Source organism: Argiope bruennichi, chromosome 11 (genome assembly GCF_947563725.1).
Source record: "Argiope bruennichi chromosome 11, qqArgBrue1.1, whole genome shotgun sequence".
NCBI classification, from domain to species: domain Eukaryota; kingdom Metazoa; phylum Arthropoda; class Arachnida; order Araneae; family Araneidae; genus Argiope; species Argiope bruennichi.
Window position 1 is genome coordinate 5,229,705 of NC_079161.1, and position 23,953 is coordinate 5,253,657.

At 28.5% G+C, this 23,953-nt stretch overlaps 1 protein-coding gene across 4 annotated transcripts in view; it reads right to left on the minus strand.

Moving 5' to 3' along the window:
• Positions 1–6,384: 6,384 nt before the first annotated feature.
• Positions 6,385–23,953, minus strand: part of LOC129957128 (ribonucleoside-diphosphate reductase large subunit-like) — a 46,513-nt gene continuing 28,944 nt past the window's right edge. For all 4 annotated transcript variants that reach the window (XM_056069288.1, XM_056069289.1, XM_056069290.1 and 1 more), the window contains 5 exons: positions 18,801–18,877; positions 12,365–12,500; positions 11,807–11,902; positions 10,616–10,804; positions 6,385–6,727 (listed from right to left, as the gene is read on the minus strand). In XM_056069288.1, coding sequence (XP_055925263.1) covers positions 6,551–6,727; positions 10,616–10,804; positions 11,807–11,902; positions 12,365–12,500; positions 18,801–18,877 — 675 coding nt within the window. In that variant the 3' untranslated portion in view covers positions 6,385–6,550. The remainder of the gene's footprint in view (positions 6,728–10,615; positions 10,805–11,806; positions 11,903–12,364; positions 12,501–18,800; positions 18,878–23,953) is intronic.

Sequence of the window (23,953 nt, forward strand, 5' to 3'; positions counted from 1 at the left end):
TTAAAAATTTAGAAGAACATGTAATTATATAATCTTTGCCACGAAGGCAAAAAAAATTGGAGAAAAAAAATTTAAGATACGATTCCCAATTACATAGTTATAATACTGAATGCAAAATCTGTAGAATTTAGGTACTAATTTATTTAACAAAATTAATGCACAATTGAATAAATTTTTTAGTGTAGCTAAAAAGCTATCATACCACATATATTTATTTTTGCCGCCAATTGCGGTCGGTTTAATTTCTTTAGTGTAATAATTGCATCCTGATAAATTAGACTGCATTAAACAGATATTTTATTGTTGAATTAACTTCATTTACACTTAAGCAATTTACTTATTCCAGGGATTTATATCGAATTCACATAATTTGGCTACAATTAAGTAACTCTTCTTAACATGCATATGCGCAAGAGTGTCGAAAGAAAAGAGTGCTTTATGAAGTTTAATTTAACCATTAACTAGATTTTTGTCAGAAAATTCTCATGGAGAAATAGATTTAAAAAAAAAATCACTAGTTCGTAACAGAGGAAATAACAATAAGATGAAAAAGAGGACGATTTATTTTAGAACTTGAATGATGAGTCAGGAAAACCAACTCTATCGCCGCATTCATGTGTTATGTAAAAGCTTCAACTTCCCACGATAATTCCACTGGCAGGTAATCGGACTGCTCGATGAAAACAATTTTTTTCTCCATAAACTATGATAACATCTTAGCCGAAAGATAAAAATTAGTAGAAAAAAATGGGATAACTTATTCACTTGCCAGTTTATTGATTATTCTACTAAATATAGTACAAATTATAAATTAAATGAACGGCATTTAAATCAGATAACTGAAAATTTGCGGACTTCACATCATCGACATCCCTCGCATTGAATTCTTAGTCGACCGATTAAAAATGTTTGGTAAAATGTAATATATTGCTCACATGTCGCCTTGTCGGTTATATTGCCAAAAGTAGTGCAAATTAAAAGTTTGATGAACGGCATTTGAATCAGGTGTCTGAAAATCTGTGGATATAATGTTCAACATTCATTGCATTCAATTCATAGTCGGCCGTCCAAAAATTGTTAGCGGAATGCAAATATCTTTTTCACTTTGTCGGACAAATTATTAACTAGTTGGATATTTTAATCAAATATTTGAAAGTCTGCAGACTTACATCAACAATCACCGCATTGAATTCATAATCGACAGACCAAAAATTGCCCGCAAAATGAGCCTATAACCTTGTTGATATCTTATTCACTTGTTACCTTGTCGGTTGTATTTCCAAAAGTAGTGCAAATTATAAGCTGAATGAACGATATTTGAATCAGATGCCTGAAAATCTGCGAAATTAAGGTCTCAATTGCATTTAGTTCTTAGTCGGTTTATCAAAAATTGTTTGAAAAATAAGTCGTCTTATTGACCTGGCACCCTGTCGATTATTTTGCCAAATATATTCAAATAGCTTTAACCATTACTTGAATATTTGAAAAGTTTACAATATATTAACTTAAAGGTGGTTTTTAAGTAATCATATTCGATGATGCGCAACTCTCTACAATCATCCTGAAGTGGTGAAGACCTTTGCCGACAAAACTCGCAATCTCTCACCGACGGGGGGGGCAAGAGTCTGCCGACAGGGGGGCAATTGACCCCTGCTACCGCCGCCTCTGGAAAATAGGGAAAATGTTCAGAAACATAGAGGAAATTTTCGAGAGAAAAAGTGAAAATTTTAGTGTAAAACTGGAAAAAATTCTTAACATTTTAGAAAAAAATAGGGGAAATTTTTGAGAAAAATAGGAGAAATGCTGGGGAAAATAGAGAGAAATGTTTTGAAACAGAGAGGAAATTTTCGTTTAAAACTGCAAAAAATTCTTAAAATTTTAGAAAAATATGGGGAAATTTTAGAGAAAAATAGGAGAAATGCTGGGGAAAATAAGGAAAAATGTTCAGAATCATAGGGGAAATTCTCCAGAGAAATAGTGAAAATTTTAGTGTAAAATTGGAAAAAATTCTGAACATTTATCAAAAAGCAGGGGAAATTTTAGAGAAAAATAGGAGAAATAGTAGGGAAAATGGGGAGAAATGTTCAGAAACATAGAGGAAATTTTAGACAGAAATAGTCAAAAATTTTCTGTAAAACTGGAAAAAATTCTGAAACTTTTAGGAAAAAATAGGGGAAATTATAGAGAAAAATAGGAGAAATTCTGGGAAAAATAGGGAGAAATGTTCAGAAACACAGAGGAAATTTTCGTAATATCTAATCAAAAGGTTTAAGATAATGATGAACAAATAACCGTTCACTTAGAAGTCTTATTCAATTCACCGATTTTAAAATAATACATAACATTACTTTACGGAGAAATGAGCCAAGTGGAGTTTTCTTTCCCAAACTTTCTTGCATATTCTCTAATAAAGACACCATAGCAAAGAATGCCTGGTGGGCATTTTCTCACAATTGTTATGAAATATTAGAATTTGGAGTTAGTATTTAGTCTTTCTACTAAATTTATCGTGTTATCGTTGTGGAGTATTTTCGCGATTAATCCCTAGCATACAGTGAATAGTATCAGAAAATCGAATTAGTATTTTAAATTTTAATTTATTTACTATTGTTTTTACTATTACTATTTGTTTACTATATACTCATTTGTTTATTATAAACATTTATTATAAATATCAAAATTTATTTTTTATTTTTGTGTACAGCTAAAAAAAATCCAAATTCTTTACCTTATAGATTTTAAATTGGATGATGCAGTGGGAAAACACAATATGCTATGCTACAATTAATGGACTACATTTATCAGGGTTTTTTTTAACAAATGAAATGTGCATAAGCTATAGACAATATTTGTAGCACATGCATAAATCTTCTTTCCAGTTTTGTAAAATAATTCACATGTTTCTGAAACTCCCCCTCATTTCTACAAAAAGTAATTACCCCCAAGATTACATTCTAACTTGTTCTAATATGTATCAAACAATGAATCTCATCGATTATAAATATCATTATATATAGAATTCCTTTGAAGCACAAAAATTGCAACACAGTTAAAAAAAAAATAAGACAAGCTGATGGCTTTAAGAAATAATCCTGGCAGTTCAATCAACAATGTGATTGAAGATGAAATGACTTATGGTCACAGTTTCTAAAATTTTAAAAAGGCTAAGTAAATACTATGAAAAACTTTTTTTAAAAAAATGCTGCCAGACAATAGAAACTTAATCACCATATACACAATTGACTTTAATTCTCACATCAGAAATGTAAAAGATATTCCTATGAGCCATAAAAAATATAGCAAATATCAAATGAACAAATATTTATAATATATATTGTTGATTACACACACAAACAAAATCTTAAGTCTTCTAAATGTGAGCATATTACAAATTTGTAATGATGTGAAAGAGAATAATTCGAAAACACAAGCCATCAACTTCTTCTGTAGAAAGGCTCTCAAACACTGATAAAATACAAATGAGCCATAATATGAACTTATGAAAAAATAATTTGCACAAAATATACTGGCTATAACAAGAATTACAACAGAAAGGAATTTCAGATTGTTAGTCGATGTATTTAGTATCTCCACTCCATCTTTTATAACAGTATATATTTGGATGCAAATTTTCATCAAGCATAAAAGAAGAAAATATATAACCAAGAAGAAAAGCAAATTCAGAAATTACTTTAAAATGTGATTATTTGTTCCAAATCCTTCAATTTAACATATTTAAATTCAAAATGTTAATTAGAAAAGCCATTATATGAATGATAAAAAAATGTAAAAATTATATGCTTCTTCAAATAGTTGTGAAATGTTGCATGCTAATTCTTTTTCAAATTGTAATACTGTGACTTACATGACTTGCCATTAACAACATCAATTTATTCTTACACGTGGAATAGTTAGTTCATGAACCCAACTAGAAAATAATTATAAGCAAATAATTTTTTAATTCCTTTGAAAAAAATTAATTCAACACAGATATTAACAAAGCTTTCAGCATACCCTTATAGAAGATTATTAAACATCATAACTGATCCAGAACAGGCAAATGATACTTGTAATATTTTCAGCATGTCCTCAAAAAATGTGTAATTTAAAAAATGATGAAATAGTGGTAAATGTTAGCAATATATTCAGCATGTCCTTAAAGACATGTTGAAATTACTGAACTTAACTAGTTCAACATTAGTAGGTTGTTTATAGTGTTTTCAGTATATCCTCAGAATTCAAATTTCCTCAGAGAGAACTTGATCTATTTTATCAGAAGAATATTTATAGTGTTCTCTCTGATGCAATAAGCCAAATTTAAATTTCTGGAAATTATGCAATGAAAGGAAATGTCTCTCGGAGATTCAATTCATCAAAGCCTTTCAATAACAAAATAGCAGAATTTGACTAGAGATACAGCTGCTTTAATTTCTTCACATGCATTGATGTTGATCATGCTGTGAGATGAAAACTTCAAGAAGTTTTAATCTTGATTTCACATATTGGAAGAAAAGAATTTTTTTCATTATCAGCAAACACTAATATTAAACTAAATTATTACAAGTAGAAAATGATTATTTTGAAATATGACAAGCACATTTTTAATTAAAAGTCTGAGAAATGAAGTAAACAAAGTATATAGTGTAATACTTTTTTATTTAAGTTTAATCATTATTAAAAGACAGAAAACACTTATTCAAAGTTTTCAAATTAAAATTGGAGGTGATTCGGACGAAGTTTCTATTTAGAGACAATTCTAAAGAGAGAATATTTTTCTAATATTCAATGAGGCATACAAATAAAACAAGAATGAGGGGGGTGAAAAAAACATCAGAAAGCTGAAAAATAAGGGAACCTCCTCTTTTTCAAAGTGAAAATAAAGAAATCACTAGTGCAGCAATTTTAATGAAGCTTGTGAAAATTGAAAGTTTGCCAGTCTTTTAAATCAAAAGGCTTTTATTTAATTTTGAAATTAAATTTTAAAAAAAAGAATTGTAATGCAAACACGCCTGCTGCATTTTCCCCCTTCATTTTTCTCATTATTCTAAATGCAGACATTTTTTTGTCCGCTTTGCACAAGAAAATGAAGTAATTTAAGAAGCACTTATCTTATACAAAAAACAAAACAAAAAATGGAATTTAGATATACTTTTACCAATAATAAATCTTTTTCAAATCTTGTAATAATTAAATATAACATATAATATAAATTAAAACTTCCATTGCTTTTGTTTCATCTATTGTCTCCATAAGCTTTGAAAGCCTCTTTAGAAAGCTGAATTAATAATTTTTTACCCATTGCATTGCAATGGGTAAAATATAATAACCCATTATACATAATACATGCATTAGGAAGTTTTTAGGAAGAATTAATAATTTTTTACCCATTGCAATGCAATGGGTAAAATATAATAACCCATTATACATAATACATGCATTAGAAAGTTTTTAGGAAGAATTAATAATTTTTTACCCATTGCAATGCAATGGGTAAAATATAATAACCCATTATACATAATACATGCATTAGGAAGTTTTTAAAAAATTCCATCACTATTTTGATACTTTTTTTTAACAATCTGGATTTCTGGGAAATGTGCTCGTTTCATGCTGAATATTCCAAAATGGTTACAGATGAATTATTCACATCTTTTTTCAGTTAATTTTTAAGCATAACACCAAGAGCTAAAAAATATGTAGTAATTTTAGAACAATTAATTATTAATTCTTGCCACTCTAGTTACTTAGAATTAAATGAATGAGAAATCTCAGTGCTTAGAAATGAAAATGCAACTGAACTTCTAATTTTTTAAAAAAAAATTTGTATGTGTTGGTGTTGCCTTTTGCTTGGCAATCAATATAATTTTCACTGAAAAGAATAACAGTGTGCAAGCTGATTTTAAAAGATTTTATTTACAGTAAATAAATATGGTATATACATTGATTATCTACAATTGAATTTCATTACACAAAAGTTCTTAAAATTATATATGTTGAGCAGTTTTTTATATTAGGAAAAGAAAGCATTACGACTAGCTGAATATTTTCATTTGCATAAAGATACTTATTATCTAAAAAATATTTCAAATATAAGTTATTTCAGGTCATTTTTTCCACAAGTAAATCAAACTTTTGATCGAATATTAAAAAAATTAAAAAATTATACAGCCATGTGAAATAGTTTTAAATGTTCACGTGAATTATAGAATTTTCGAATAAAAATAAAATGCAACAAAAATATGAAGAAATGCTATTTTATGTATTTGAGAAGCTACTTTTGAATATATATATATATATATATATATATATATATATATATATATATATATATATATATATATTACTAAGGAAATCATTTAGAATATTGATAGCATCTTGTTCCAAATATGACATGACAATAAATTAAATTATAATTATTAAAACATCGAAATAAAAATATGATTCTCACTTTAAAAATTTAGACATCAAAATAAACATTTTAAAATTACACAAAATTGAAAATTATGATGCATTATTCATTTACCAGGGGAAAAAAAATTCTTAAAAAAATCTATCCACTGCAACTATTGCAGACATTATTATCTAGTGAAGGAAATATTTCAGCTGCTTGATTTCTTTGTACATTTTGCCTTGAAGAATTTTCTGTCAGTGAATTTTTATCAACTGTAAATTGAATGGCATTGGCTGCAGGTTGACATCGTAAGTAATACATTCCAGTCTTCAGTCCCTAAAGAGAAACAAGCTTACGTATACCAAACTAATAATAAAAATAAGGAAATTATTTTTGGGAGAGGAACAGGTGTAATTAGACATTTTTTACCACTGCAAAGACATCTCTTAAGCTTCCTGAAATAGAAGCAACAGCAGTTTTGTTAATTCCAAGCAGAAACAGTAATCTTTAGTTCATGGTTTAAAAATCTGGCAAATTCCTGTCAATGTGCATTTTCCATGAGAATAATAGAAATATTCTTTCCACATTTTCTGAGCAATTACAGCAGGAATAAAACTGATTCAACTTTGTAATGTAACGGGTCTTAACACCTATCTTTTAAGAACTAACGGTGGTTTGAGCAAGGAAGGTAGGTCCCATCCAATTCTTTATTTGTAGAAGAGTCCTTCAATATAACTTAAATTTTGCTTTTTCTAACTAGTTATTTGTCAGTAAAAAATTTAAAGAAACTATCAATCCATAAGTAAAGAAACTAAACTTAAGAACTTAAAGAAACTATCAATCCATATTTATTTCTAATTTTGGTTAAAAAATTTAAATATATTTTAACAACAAAATAAGGTATTTTTAATTAGTTTTAATTGAAAATTAATGTTAATAATTTTTTATTCCTTTCTCTCATTTATAAAGGTTTACTCAATAGTTGGAAGGAAAATTTAAGATTGAAATGAATACACAGATTACTTTTCTATTAATTTACAAGAAATTTAATGGCACAATTTTTTTTTCTTATCAATAATCATCTTTTTTTTTAATTATGTTCAAATATATAAAACTGGCAAAAGAAATTTTGCAGTAAAATAACCTTTATAACATCTAATATCCCTGAAAATAGAGGTGTTGTTTTGAGGATTGTACCTTCCTTCCAAATAAATGTACTTTGTAACTATAGATGCATAGCAATAGAAACTAGAAGTTTTATCTCTGCAAAAAGAAGTATACTAATTTTTTCTACTATTTATCTGAATACTGAAAGCTTAATTTTTGGTGATGTTAGATATATTACATGCAAAATTAAATAAATTGGTGGCTACATTTAGTTAGTGGTGTTAGTAGTTTAGTTATTGGTGTGACTAAGTTAGTGGTGTTTCAATCCTTAAGTATGCAATAGGTTTGATAAGTAAGCTATTCTATCGATTATTTTTTTAACTCTTAAATATCAGAAATAGCTTTATATCATAATTTCATTGTATTACCTTCTCATAAAAAGTTCGGTCATTTTTCTTTTAAAAAAAAAATTAATTTCTTATAATCAGCCATATTTAATTTTTTTCATTCATTTGCATCTGCTGTAAAGCTATTTGATTTCTTTAAACAAAATATGAAAATGAATCTTTTTTATTTATGTTACAAATACAAAATTGCATGGCAATTTTTTTAATATGCAAGGTATATTAATTTTGATTAATTTCTTCAAGATTGCTGAAACTATGAGTTAATTCATTTTTTACATAGAACTTTGCAGGGTGAATTTTTTCTTTTGGTTCACTTTGATTAAAAAAAATAGTCGTTTGAATGTTATATTTTATTCCCAAAATTGCTAGCAATTCAATAAAAAAAAAATGTTAATGCTACTTCTTACTTCACAATAAACATACACTTTTATTACTTAGCAGACATTAAAAAATAAGAGTAATAATGTTAGATATAAAAAATATATTCTCCCAATCAAAAGCATAATACTTTAGATGAATATTTATAATGTTTCCCACTATAATTTTAATTCTTCCCTTTAAAGTTAAGTATTTTCAAAAAATATTTCTAATTTTGAATATAATAATAAAATAATAGTAAATGAATGAATATTTTCACCCATATAAAAATTTTCTGAAATGTAAATACTTAAAAAAACACAGTTCAACCATAGTGAAACTGAACTAGATTCGTGAAGAATTGAGTATGAAGATGTCAGTCTATCTTTTCTAAGTATGCTTAGTTATACATATTTGTAAATATTTTTTTGCAAAGAAATAAGTATATTTTGGAACAGAATTTAACTAAGCAAAAGTAAAACAATTAAGCAAATAGTAACACAGATAAAACAATTAAGCAAAACTAAATTTTACAGCTAGGTAACTATTTTGGATCTGATTAAATAATATAAAATGGCATATTTAGTATAAGTAATGTAATAATTGTAATATTACACTGAATAGCCGTTTTTCTTATTTGTAATTTTTTTTTCATCCCTGCATGAAATGAAATCTCTATAAATCAATATTAGTTAATAAATAATTACTAATTTATTTTTCTCTTGAATGTAGATTTATTTTATGACAATTCTCCTCCTTTTTCAATAGAAAAATTTCAGTCAAATTAATTTTATTTGATCTTACCTGAAAATACTTCAAATAGCAATATTCTAAAATCTAAAAGCGAATGAGTTTAGATATTTTTATTGCTAATTTATTTTATTGTCCATTTTTTATTTATGTTATATGATTATTCATTCTCAACATCTAAGCAACACAGTTCTTGAAAAATAAAAAAAAGGACCAGTAAGGTAATCATTACTTCTGTAACCTTCTGTTTACCTGCAATGCTAAACTACTTAAAACCTTTCGCCACATTTGATATCATAAAATTAATGAAAAGGTCAGTTATTCTCAGTCAATGAGCTTCTGTGGGAGGGCTGGATTCACTGATGCAATTGTATGAAAAGATAAACATTTTATTTGTATGACACAAAAGTTTAAAATTAATCAAATATTTATTTACTTTTTTATAAATTATTTACTTTACTTTACTGAGAACATACATATTTTCAACAGATTTTATAATTTTCTAAACCAATTCTTAAAAGAGATTATTTATTTTTAAGCAGTTTTTTTAAATAAAGCAATTATATATGAATTTAATGAAAAAAATAGCACAAAATGCGATTCGTTTATTAGCCTGGTGATGTAAAAATAAAAAATTAGAAGTTTAAAGTTTACTTTTATGATATTAACACAGGAAACTTAGTTCTAATAACTTTAAAATGATATTTCTGATATCTTCTTGCTTTTACAAGTTTGCTTTCTAATGTATTTAAATTTAATAGCTTAAGAACCATTACATAAAAGCATTTGATTATGGAAGTCTGCTTTTTCCAAGTGGGCTCAATTAGTACATTTTTCAAACAAAATCCTCAATACAATTTGGCAAAAATTATCCTCATAATGATATTATAGACACATAATTTAATCTCTTGATTTGAATTCTTCAGATTTTTACAGGCATATGACTAAAATTTATGGTGAAATTTTAAAAATTATCAACTATGCATAGCATAATAAAACTTCAATACCTAAGTAAAAACCATTAAATCAAATTATTTATATCAGGGTATTTTCACGACATTCATTTTATTGCACAGTACAGTTTCCTCAATAAGTTAATTGAATTAATCTATGTATACTTAATATTACAATTGTTTTTGTTAATTAACTGTAGAAAATTTATGATCACAATGTATTCAAAATGAATTGCTCCCATTCAATATTGTAATTATCAAGCATCTGAGTCTCCTCAACAAGTTAATTGAATTAATTTATGTATACTCAATTTTACAATTTTTTTTGTTATTTAACTGTAGAAAATTTATGATCACAATGTATTCAAAATAAATTGCTTCCATTCAATATTGTAACTACTAAGCCTCTCAAAGACAGAAAGCAAAATCAAAGTGCAAGGTATTAAATGCCGTCTGTAATATGCTTGCTGCATAACTGGCACCATGTGAATTGGCTATTATTAATATAGACATGTGGAAATTTCTAATAACTTTTTTATGTTTTACACCATTTGATCTGTTTTTAAGTTATTCTATTATATTTAACTTTTAATAATTAGATTTTTTTCCTAAACATAAAATTTGAAAGTATTTGAATAACCATTATTTACCAACTTCCACCCATAGAAATGCATGCTAGTCATTTTTCCATAACTTGGCTGGGCTATATGAATATTCAAGGATTGGCTGTGATCAATGAAAGCGCCTCTGTCAGCCGCCATCTTTAGGATGGTTTTCTGAGGTATCTCCCATACAGTGCAGTACAACCTCTTAAGGTCATCAGGAATCTTGTTAATGTTCTGAAAGGGAAATAAATGAACCGGAATTCATATATTTTGTAACAAAATGCTAGATTAAAAAAATTAAAAACTGCACATTTATTTCTTGTATATTTAAAGGTCAAAATAAATAATACCTGTTTTTATTACTAATTACATTCTGATAACACATGAAGCCCAAATTACTTAAAATCATCTGCAAGCCATATAATAAATACTGTATTAAATACAAAACTAAATAAATTCTTTTTTTAAAATTCAACTCTATAATTATGATGACGCATTTTACATACTTTTATTTAACTAGAATTCTATCATATTTGAAGGGGAGGATTGTAATCAATATTCCACTACTTCTTTAATGTGAACAGTAATGAAATTTTTTTATGGCTGTATATTTCCATTTGTAATATAGTATCCAAATATTTTCAGAAATTAATTATCAATTAATTAATTTAGTTTAATGAAATTTTGATTCTATATCATAGAATGCCAAGTAGTAAGTATTTGAGAAAAGTCAAACTGTAAGGTAAGCATAAAAGTCTCTCTATAAAAAAAAATGCCATATTTCAAATATAGTTGATAACTTATCCAGATTTGATCTTAAAAAATTCCAGTAGAATTAAATGAGAATGTGAATAAGTATATAATCAGAACATTTAATTATTTATAATTTAAACATAATTTTTGGCTCTATTAAAATTACTATAGAATATGCCACAATAATTTAATAATAGTGAGATTTTATAATCATATATAGCCCTAAGTATAATAAATTTCATTCCAATAATTTAAACATATTTTTCAGCCAAATTTAAATCGAAAAAAATTATACTAAAAGCTGAAAATAAGAGTTTACTATTGCTATTGTAAAAAAAAAAAAAAAAAAAAGAGGGATAGAGACAAAATTCGATCATCAAAATAAAACTTGCATGATAACATATAAAAGAATTAAAATAATTCCATGAGAAAATCTATACACACATTAATAATTAAAATAAATTTTGAATTTATTTAAGATACCTGTATGGAACCATGATTAGCTATGATTTTATTCTTCATATTTTGATCCCAAAGACCTAATTTAGTCAAATCATTCACTAAATGATGGTTCACAACCTAAAATGAGCAAATTAAGAATATTATTAAAAATGTGTGCAAATATGACTTTTTTTTGTACAGACCAACTACACTATACAAGAAAAGCTAAAAATATTAATTTTGTCAATAGAAGCCTAATTCATCCAGAAAGAGAGATGAGACAATCTTATTATAAGAAAGGTTCAAGTTTAGAGCAGTCATTTTATCAATTTTTGGGAATTACTGATAAAATATTAATGATAATCTGTAGCTGGATTTTCATGCTATGCCAAAATGTTTCTTTTTCTTTCCCATTGTAATTGCAGTTATGGGATGTGATTAGCAAATTTTTTGATTTGTTTAGTTTGAAGTTTATAAAAACCATAAAGAAAGAGAAAGAGAACATAAAAATTTCCAAGCAGTGCAGCAACTCTGAAACTGGGATTACAATAACACAAAGAAAGAGGTATTAGAATATTGGATTTTAAATTAATGCATTACCTGAAATTCCCCTGATAGGACCCTTCTGGAATAAATATTGCTTGTGTAGGGTTCTATTGATTCATTATTTCCAAGAATCTGAGCTGTAGATGCTGTAGGCATGGGGGCAACTAGAAGACTGTTTCTCAAACCATATCTGAAGATAAAAGGAATTTAAGCAAATCAAAAAGTATGTTTGTATGCAGATTGTTTTAACTGCATTTCAGTTCAATTTTTATTAATATCTTCCTCAGTTAAGTTCCCTTAAATAAGAAGAGAGTCTCTTAATAATAAAACTAAGTCTTGTAGACTAAGAAATTTTGCTTACCTATAAGAATTGCAAGAATTTTAGCACCTATAGCCAAACAAAAATACCTACATAACAAAATAACTGAGGAGCAGGAAATATATTTTCTTACTAAAGATTTAAAATTTTGAAACCTTTTCAAAACTGGATTTTGCAATTCAGTTTCCATCCTTACTCCCTGAACAAACACAGGATAAATTTTAATGGCAATATCATTACAAAAGTATTTTTCATGTTTTATACAATACATTTATTTAATTTTAAAATACAGTAATATATTAAATATTTTAATTAATATAATAAAACATATATATAAAGTTTATTTTATTCCATATACACTATCTTTGGGAACTAGACAGTTTGTCAGAAATATTGATTATACTTACTTTAAATTAAATTTTTATGCAAAATTTAATGTTCATGATTCACCCAAGAAAAAAAATTTTATGCATTAATTTGTGACAAATATAAAACCATGTTATTTTAATATCCTTACACCTATTCTGTTCATTGTGTGTGTGAACCATCCTTATAGAGCCAATGTTGTATCATCATTCACTCTATGAAGTATCTTAGAGTCATCATCAACTTCATTAGTATTATTAAAAACATAATTATTGGGATAATGCATCTTCTCACTTTCACAGAACAGTAACTTCACTTTCTTACTTCTTTAGTTAATTATTATACAGAAATCATCTCCTTTATGTTTCAGCAATGGAAAGAAAATTATGTGATTAAATATCTGACAGAACGATGAAAACCATTTGAACTTCCATTCAAAAATGAAATCTATTGTAGAAAACGATACAACTTTTCTTTTAATTTCAAAATTTCAAGGAAATTAACTATGGCATTTTACTTTTAAAATACTCTATAAATCAGTTTTTGTGCAGTAATATTTTTAGAAAATATAAAGAATGAACATTAGAATTTGACTTAATTTTAATTTTAATTAATTAAAATTCTAACAATTTCTTTTTTTAAAAAAATAACTCTAAAGATGCATATTCCTTCCTACCTTCTAAAGTATATCTGTATCAAATTTAGCAATCTATCTCAAATGATCTGTCTTGCAGAGTGCCATCACACACATTCATCTTCATTAGTATCAGAGATTATAAAAATTACTTAATTTATACAACAATATAACTTTAATTTATAATATAAGAAAAGTATCATTCAAATAAATTAAATATTTAATTAATGTAAATTAATATAACAATAATATGAGTATATTTATATATAAAGATTCTGCCTCTTAGTTTTACATTTTTATGATTACTTATTTGCTTGATATAAATATGTTTATCTTAAATTTCATATATTTTTCAGCATTCAATTGCATCAAATTCATCAATAATTTTGGTTTGAACAAAATTTCATATTTTCTAAAATATCATATTCTATGAATAAAATACTTAAGCCATATAATTTATATTTTTTAAAAGACATTTTATACCATTCTTTATCCTGTTTAATGTCAAGATTCCTATCAGTGTCTTGTTACAAGCCCAAATCACATTCTTAATTTTAAATTATTAAAAATTAAAATCAGTATGATAAATTTTTAGGGTCAATGGTGCTCCTAAGTAACACAACTTTCTAAATTAAATGGCTTTGAGTAAAATAGTTATTTATCTTATTAAAGTTATTATCAATTTATCACTGATATATTAATAATGTATGTAATTTGTTTGTTTTTAAATTTTTTTAAAATACATATATGACAGTCATTTTTTATAATTAATTTGATGCTCTAAAATCATAAATTTTTTTAATTACTTTTTCAAATACTAATAGAAATTATCGTAAGAACAAACAAAAAAAATTCAATCCCAAGTTTTGTGATTAGATTGACTGACTTTTGTCAAACAATTTTTGAAATATAATCTTAACATCAAAATGGAATACAAGTATGTCTGATCGTAATTAAATTTTGAATATAGTTACTAAACTGTTAAAAGTAATTAGGTTGAAGATAAAAGCAATTAGAGTTAATTTACTCTTATTTTAAAATGTTATCCCTGTGTGCATATCAATACATGTGCAGTAGAGTGGAATGAAAACGGTCTTAAAAATTTTTTTTCGATTTTAGTTTGGTAATAGAAGGGAAAAGTTGCCTTTTAGGTTCATAAAGAATAAAAGAAAATTTGGTTGCAATATTGCAACATCTCGAAGTGCCGCAAAGAGCTTGAAATTTGAATAAAATTGAAGAAAAAAAAAATGACAAATTTTTAAATTATTTTTTCGATTTCAGTTTTGTAATAGAGCAAAAAATGTGTCTTTTAGGTTCAAAAAATTTTTTTTAATTTGGTTGCAATACTATAACATCTTGAGATGCCACAAAAAACTTAAAGTTTGTAAAAAATTGAAAAATTATAAAGGTTGATAAAAAGAATTTTATGAATTTTTCGTGAATATGATGTTACAAAAGATGGTTTTAAATACATATATAAGCACTACAATTTGAAAAGTTCTTAATTACAAAATATAATAATAATAAAAGAATATTGAATGTTAAATTTTATTTCTTACTTTTTGTATCCTTAATGATTACAAATGCTACAGTTCAAAATCTTTTCTTCTACTTCAATGCCACATTAAACCGTAAATTTTGGCATATTCACACGTGAGTCAATTTTTGCTCTTATGTATTCTTCTCTTGAGAATGAACCACAGACATTTTGGGCCGATTCGGTCACCAGTTTTACAGTTCTTTCCACAGCTTGCGTGTGACAAGGAAGCCGGAGAAAGTCAATAACCGAGTCAACTATATTATTTGGTTCAACTTCAGATGTCTTTAGTATAAAGTCTTTGAGAGAGTCACTGGAAATATGTTTTAACTAGGGGGGGGGGGTTCAGACCGTGAAAATTTTTAGACCATAAGATCATGTCCATGTAATACTTTGCATCGAAGTTTATCTTTGGAACTTTGAACTTCCTAAATATGTCTCTACTTTCTGGTCTTGCTTTGAAACACGTTGTAAACCAAGTTCTCTTTGAATTTTACATTCATCACTTTGCATGGATAAAAGGATATTTTCTGGGGACGCAAAGAACCCATTTCTTTGAATAATCGGGTCTATAACGTTCTTGAGATCGTCAGAGAGATAGCGTGCATATGAGATAAGATTAAACAGATGTTTGGAACCATACGTACATGATAGTTAATATTAAACTATACAGGCACATACACTTTCACAATGTACTCAGCCAGGGTCTTAAGATTTTCAATTGGATTTTCAGTTGCCACATACAATCGAAGCAAGTGATTGGCTAATGTCAAACACCTGGAATGAGCAAGTTTTCCAGGGTTTCTTAAAGATAAATCTAGTGAGCAATTTCCACTTGATGCAGCGATACACATATCCAATAAATATTTTTGATCTGTATTTAAATCATTTTTGTCTTCCAGAAGAGGAAGGTTATTTTCAATTGGCAAGAAGGTAACCACAGGAAGACTAGCACAGTTTTCTAGCTGCTGACTTATTTCGCCTTTAATTTCATTGGGTCTTTTCGTTTTACCATCTAAATGACAAAAAATATATCGCAATGATAGATCATTACAATGGAACAAACAGATTAACCATTGTAAAGGTCTTCCTATTTCCTTTTCCATCAAAGAAACACACTATTATTATAACCAGTGTTTACAACGGTTCCACCACATCCAACAGCAGTGAAATTCACAAGTTTGTTGTGTTCTATATCTTTAAGGAATTCCAGTATACTGTCTGCTATGTCTTTCCCGGTGCCAGATTTAGGTGGCACATGGCCCAAAAATTTGAGTTTGGTTCCTCTATTAGTGGAACATGCACTTCTGAAATAACTTTTTTATACAACTGACTACCTCTCTTTCCTTCAACAATTGTTATGTCTTTTCTCCTATCAAAAAACAATCCTGTATTTTCGGTTATCTGAGTATAACGATTGTCTTTAATGAGAACTCTTCGATTTGTTGATCTTGCTCTTCTAATTTTTATTCTATTAAAGAACACTGTGAAATTCTGTTGTTATTCTTTTGTTACTGTTGTTATTTTTTTAAAGAACACAGTTGTTCTTCAGCTCTTCAATAACCATTTCTGGCACACTAGTGTTTTTTGCCCGTTCTTGATTAAATTTAACTATTCTCGGTAGTTGTTTACTTTTTCTTCCTTCTCTCTTCCGTAAAGCGCTTGTGGTAGCTACATCAATGTTACATTATAATCATTTTCCTGTTACAGCGTTTAGAAACTCTTGTTTCATAACTATTGCTTTGTTTTCTTTTATGCAAGTGCAAATATTAAAATTTACATATTTACAGGGAGCAATATCAACTAAACGTTTATCTCCTTCTCTAAATTTTCTCAGGCTGGAATCAAACTTATTTGAACCTTTTCTGCTTTTAGACTTTAATAAATTCCTGTATTTATCATGATAAGCTTCAATCATTCGTAAAATTCTTTTACTAGAAATAACGGGAATAGAAGCTCTTTACCATATTTGTTTTATTTTGCAAATTAAAGTGTCACATATTTCATTTACAGAAAGATCCTTCTCTGAAGCAATTTTGAGGTTATGTCTAATATAACAATAGCACTTCATAACAGATTCGTGAGTAGGCAGTTCAACTTCAAGCAAATCACTAAATTTCTTAAAAATAGGACATTCTGACATTTGTCTTGTCTTCACTAACTTAACTTGAGCCATTTTTACTAACTACAAAGTACACAGCGCATAAATTCACAAATCAGTTACGTTAATCATTACACAACAGACGGAGCGGAGTCTCAAACTCAACTGAACTTGACACCAACTCTGATTTCATCACCAAACGCAGACCTAACTCCGTCTCCCCCTCAATAGCATCGACTTCAGTGATGACTCAGCTTCCAGGATGCCATAACAATGCAAGAGTAAAATTGTTTTTATATTTCTATTCATATTACAAGGCCTATTTAAAGCTTTTTATTTCCTAATCAAGGCTCACAAAAATCTTTAAAAAGTTGCAAAAAGTGTGTTTTTATGGAAGTTTAACATCCTTGTAGCACTACAAGATGTACTCTAATATTTTTTATAAATTTTATTTATCTTATCTATATTAAAAGACATCTTTTCCACGCTATTACAAATTAAAGATCAAAAGTTGATTATTTCATTAAAAAAACTTTAAAATGTAGCAAACATTTCAATTTTATGAAACTTTAACGCTCTTGCAGCATCTCAAGACGTACTCTAATATTGCTCATATTTATAATTTATTTTATCTACACCAAAAGACAACTTTTCCACGCTATTCCAAATTAAAAATCAAAAGTTCGTTTTTCCGTTCCACCCTAATGTGCAGTATTTATGACGATGCTTCATTTACAAACATGATTTTTTATATTTCAGAGATGGCAATTTTAAATAAACAAAAGCACACTAACTCAATTTCCTTTTCCTTTCAACTTGATTACTTTAGCACTATACTAAAAATATTTATATTTAAAAAATCTTTTCTGTCTCTTATTTTTTTATGTTATTAAAATTTTAAATTACTTAATTATTCTGCACTTTAAATTATGTAGTAATACAATCCTTTGTTTCTAACTAAGCATTTTCAATCCTTTCAGACAAAAAAAAAATCAATGCTTTTTTCAAAACAACAGCAAACAATTGAAACTGTTCAAGTGCAATTCCTTTAATGCACATCTGTTTCCAAATTATAAGGCAACTCAAGCAATTAATTTTGCTCTTTCATAATGAAGCATGAGATGGTAAGCAATTATATACTCTTGCTTTTTATACCAATAGCAATTGGTAATACATATCAGAAAGAAGTTGTAAGCAGGGATTTTAGAGATAAATATTCACTGCACAAAATAAAATTGTTCTAAAAGCATTAAAAATTAAGATAATTATTTCAACAAAACAGCAGACACATTATTGCTTGTGATTATAAATGGAAATATTAAGTTCTTCAATCATTATATTTACTGTGAATTTATATTAAGAAATTTGCAGAAAGACAATACTTACATAAAAATATATTCTTGGTAACATCTCTATACTTATCATCTATGGATGTAATTTTTAAAATGAAAATCCCTTAAGCTTATTTATGACATTAGAGTTTTAATAAAAGGAAAGGTCTAATCATGGGAATGCAAAGAAAAGATATATTACTTGGCAATGTTTTGCTTCAAGGCTTTCCAATTCCACCTTTGTGATGGAATCACATCCCACATGTCATACTGCAGTATCTAAATAATGATTATAAAAAATTAGTTATAGTCAATAAATAATGTAATGAACATTTTTGGATGATCCAAGAAAAATACACTCAGCCAGTTATAAGATGGATAGTAAGGCAACACGTGTGCAGAAAGAAACTGATTTATGTTTGCCACAATTTCAGAAGATAGATTCAGGCATTCCATGCTTGTTATAAACTGCCATTTTAGCATCCCTGAATTTTTCTTTTTCTCTGTATATCGTATTAAAATGATGGATATTTACACAAAGAAACATAGCAAAAAAAGTCAACATATCTAAATTTGAAAACTATAGAAAGAAAAATGGAAAACCTCACATCAGAAAGAACAAAGAGCAAAAAAATATTGGAATTAATCTATGACAAGTGATCAATTTTTTCATGCCAAAAAAAAGCCATATTCTACATATGCATGTGCAGTAAAAAAAAATGCAATACAGTGGCATATTATTATCATGTCAGGAGAAGTACTTGGCATGGGCCAAACAGCATTTTTCAACTTTTCTACGCCTATTGGCCATCTTATAACTGGCCGAATGTAAATCTACTTTTATGTTGGAAATGCCTGTCCCCCCCCCTGCCACTGTTACATGCAATTAGACTTTGATATAAACTTGCTGTTACAAACATTTCGTTACCAAACTGTTATGGTTAATCAACTTTTTATGAAGTCTTACATTATATCCTGAAATATAGAATCTACATATACTTCATAAAAAATGTTAATGCAAATTAGGTTAATTTTAATATCTCTACAAATTCTTTCATAGAAAGTGCATTGCCTGTTTAGGAGAATTTATTTATGACAGTTAATTATACAAGGAAACAAATAATCTCCACATATACAAAAGGAAAACCATTTTAGGTGAATATGCTAGGTATTTCAAAAGACCAATTTAAAAAAATATATCTTTAGAGCTAAGTTAATAAAACATTTGGGATTGTAAACATACAGAGGTTGATTGTACACTAGTAATGGAGAATGAAGGAATTTTTAAAAAAATTATGTATATTTTCTTATTGAAGCATTTAAACATTGCAATTAATGTATGAGCTAAAAAAATATTAAGATAATTCACTGAAAACATATAAATAGCACAGATCTCTATATATTAATGAATGTTAGCTTATTTGAACCTTATACAATTCCATACAAGAATTAAACAAAAATTTGCATATATGTTCCTCAATATTAAGAATGAATAGCCGGCGTCCTGGCATAGGGGTAGCGCGTCTTCCCCGTGATCTGGGCGTCCCGGGTTCGAGTCCCGGTTTGGGCATGGTTGTTCTTCTGTTGTTCTATCTGTGAGATGTGTGAATGTGCCCTCCTGTAAAAAGGGGTTGTGCAAGCGAATGAATGATGCGTGAGTGGCAAAGTCGTACTCTTGGCCCTAGTTGGCGCTGCTATAAAAAACAAGAGACGTTCCCCCTCAGGCTTAAATCGCTGTCTTCGTAACAGCGGGCTTGTCAGTGGCAAGTGCCATAAGAAACAACAAACAAACAAACAAGAATGAATAATTGTGGTATTAAAGAAATTCCATGGCTTCTTAAAGAAGGTGAAATGAGAGCATAACAATATTACATTTTTCCAACAGGATTTCAAAACATATCATTCCAAAAAAATTATTTTCACACCATCTTTTTTTTTTTTTTTTTTTTTTTTTTGAAATTACATTTTCAGTGCATCTATATTGTTTATTTTAATCAATTTTTCAAAACTTTTATGCAAAGATATATTCCTTATATATAAAAGATATATATGCAAAGAGTCTCATTAATACATATTATACACAGGGTGAGTCTAACATAATGGGACAAACTATGAGGGGTAGTAGAGCTCACTATAAGAAACAATTATTGTATAGGAATATATGACCGGAAGTGACGCGTTGTGGCACAAACACAAAAAATAACACATGAAATGTAAAACATTGTTTATTTACAACGTCGCCGCTAAATGATTTTTTTTTTACAGCAATGTCTACAAAAAATTCTCAATATTGCAGCCACCGACAGTAATGTAAGTTTGGTAGCGTCGGAGGAGTGATTGGCGAACAAATTCCCATACCCCGGGAATTTCACGTACGCATGCAGCCGAACAGGATAGTCGAGCAACGAGTTCTTCAATAGAGTCAACTGAAGTCTCGTAAATGAGAGCTTACAAATGCCCCCATAGGAAAAAATCAAGACTCGATAAATCTGGCGATCATGGTGGCAATCGGACGGGCCCAATCCAGATCACCCAAAAAGTAGCATCCAGGTAATTGCGGACTTCTATACTGAAATGTGCTGGCGCACCATCATGCTGAAACCAAATTTGTTTGCGAACGCCAGTCGGAACTTCTTGCAGCAATTTTGTTAAAACCACTTACAGAAAAATCCGATCACAGCGGTCATTGATTCGGGTTGGTAGGAAATATGAGCCTATGAGGGTATCATTCACAATACCCGCCCAAACGTTCACAGAGAAGCGTTGTTGGAATGCGTGTGGCGGGGGGATTTCCTGTTACCCACACATGAGAACTGTGAGCACTGAAAACGCCTTCGTTTGTAAAAAACGCCTCATCTGTGAATAATACATGAGCTGAAAAAGCCGGCAGCAATGCACTCTGCTGCAAGAACCATTGACAGAAAGCCACGCACAAAGGATAATCACACGTCTGCAAAGCTTGGACTCTCTGTATGTGGAATGGGTGAAAACCTTCTGCGTGTAAAACTCTCCAAACGGTTTTTTGACTGACATGTAGATGACATGCTACAGCTCTTGTACTTGTGCCGGGTGTTTTGTTCGCATGGTCCAAGATGGCTTCTTCCATGTGTAGAGTTCTTGCTCGATCCCTTCCATTAGTACTGGCGTTAAATGAACCATTTTTACAAAGTTGCTGATGTAATCGTTCAAACATTTTGTGGTTTGACATGCGTCTACTTGGAAATCGTTCTTGTAGCAGCACCATACATCAGACGCATGTCTGCCTTTTCGCTATTATTAAAATAACGCTTCAAGGCCAAAATCTTTATCGCAAATGCTGTTTTATGCTGATGCAGCAGATGCACCACTTTACTGCCCACAACTATGGTCAGCCAATCACGCCATACAGGTTGCCAATCATGTGTGACTGCTATTGGACGAAATTTCCAGCAATTGTTTTATCATTTTCTGTACGGAATCACTTGTTAAGTTTCCTGTTAATGAACATTTTATGATTCCGTTAATGTGTTACTTTTTTTCTATTTGTGCTTCAATGCGTCACTTCCGGTCATATATTCCTATACAATGATTGTTTGTAATATGAGCTCTACTACCCCTTAAAGATTGTCCCATGATTTTCGACTCTCCCTGTATACTTAAATTAGGATTGAGGGTTCTAAAATAGCTTAAAGCATTGAATTTTAGAATTCATGTGTTCAATTTTAGAAACTGTATAGTTTAAAATTATATGCCTCATTCTACAGATTTTAAAACCAATGGTCAAAAAGAAATTTTTTTTCTCAATTAACATGATTGTGACACATATTTTTAATGAATAATATCTGATCTTTCTTGTAGTTTACTTTTTTGTTTAAAAATATTAACCTCACCATAAATAGAATATTTCATGACATATGTCAAAAATTCCAAATTTTCGGTTTCTTGAATGTATTTCTTTAAAGCCTTTACGGTTCTTTCACTTTTAATATAGGCTAATATAATTCTTTCACTTATAATAATACAGTTTTTCATTATCACCAATTATATTTTAATTTTCAATTAATAATATATTTTTAACAAGAAAATATAAAAAATAACAAAATAATGCAAATTTGGTACTCCTTAAACAATCAAAACTTATAAAGGTTGTGGGGAATTAGAAACATGACCATTTCTGCATGTTTTTGTTTGTTTGTTTGTTTCCTATGTCATTAAATTGACACAAAATTCTAAATTATTATTTATATAATATAATCATATTATTTGATCATTTGATTGATTTGTCGTTTGGCAAAGCAATACAGAAAACTTGCAATGCCTTACCAACCTTAATTTGAAAGTAAATGGTTGTTAAGAGCAATTTAGTGAAAAAGGTGGGTTTGAAACTACAAAACGAAAGAGAAACCAACGTTAGTAATGATGATAAAAACAAAGAACTTTCAATACAATTCTTATACTTATAGATTTTTAGAACATAAATTGATTAGAAACTATTATGTACACACACAGTACAACTCAAGAGCATTTGGCCTAATGTGGCAGAAGGACAGGCCAGATAACAAAAAAGCAGGATTTTTATAAACTAGTTTCTTCGGCCACCAAAACCAGAAGACAAAGCTTTTATACCAAAACTTGCTGTTATAACTCTCATTTTCTCACTTCTTATTGAGTACTGGCCCTTCATTTATCTCAAGCTACGTAGAATATGAATGCGACCCGGTCAATCATAGAAGCAATTGCCGGTAACGTGTAATAAAATAGAAGACTCAGTACTAGTAGTTTATATACTGCACCAAGAATTCTATTAGAGAAAAGATAAGTTATATAAACTGTTCATATTTTAACGATTTTTAACACTTTTAATAGCGCCAACAATTGAGGTCCGTTACACACTGACGAAACAATTAACAATGAATAGAGCGTAACTCTTTTCCTGTCACAACTTATATTTTACATACGACATGTAAAAGAATAGTAACAGACGCCCGCTTCCAAAGCCTTGGCAATGTTCCCAATGCAATGCCTTGCCTTCCACATGTAATTATGATAAAAGGAAAACCGGATAGTGCGGAAGCCGGACAGTCGCGAACCAGATACTCGGAAGAGTACTGTGCATATATATACACAGACAGAAAATAAATGCAAGTCATAGATATAACAGAATCACAAACAGTCACATTTACAGTACACAAGAATTTTGCTTCATCACTAACAAAAAGAAATCAAATTGAAATGCATTAAAAGTTATAAGCAGCATCATAACGATAGATGACAATGCATATGCCATTATATGGCACTACAAAATAAAAAAATTTTGATTTTGAATATCATCTTTCATAAAACGAAATGAATTCTTTTCAAATATATAAATTATTT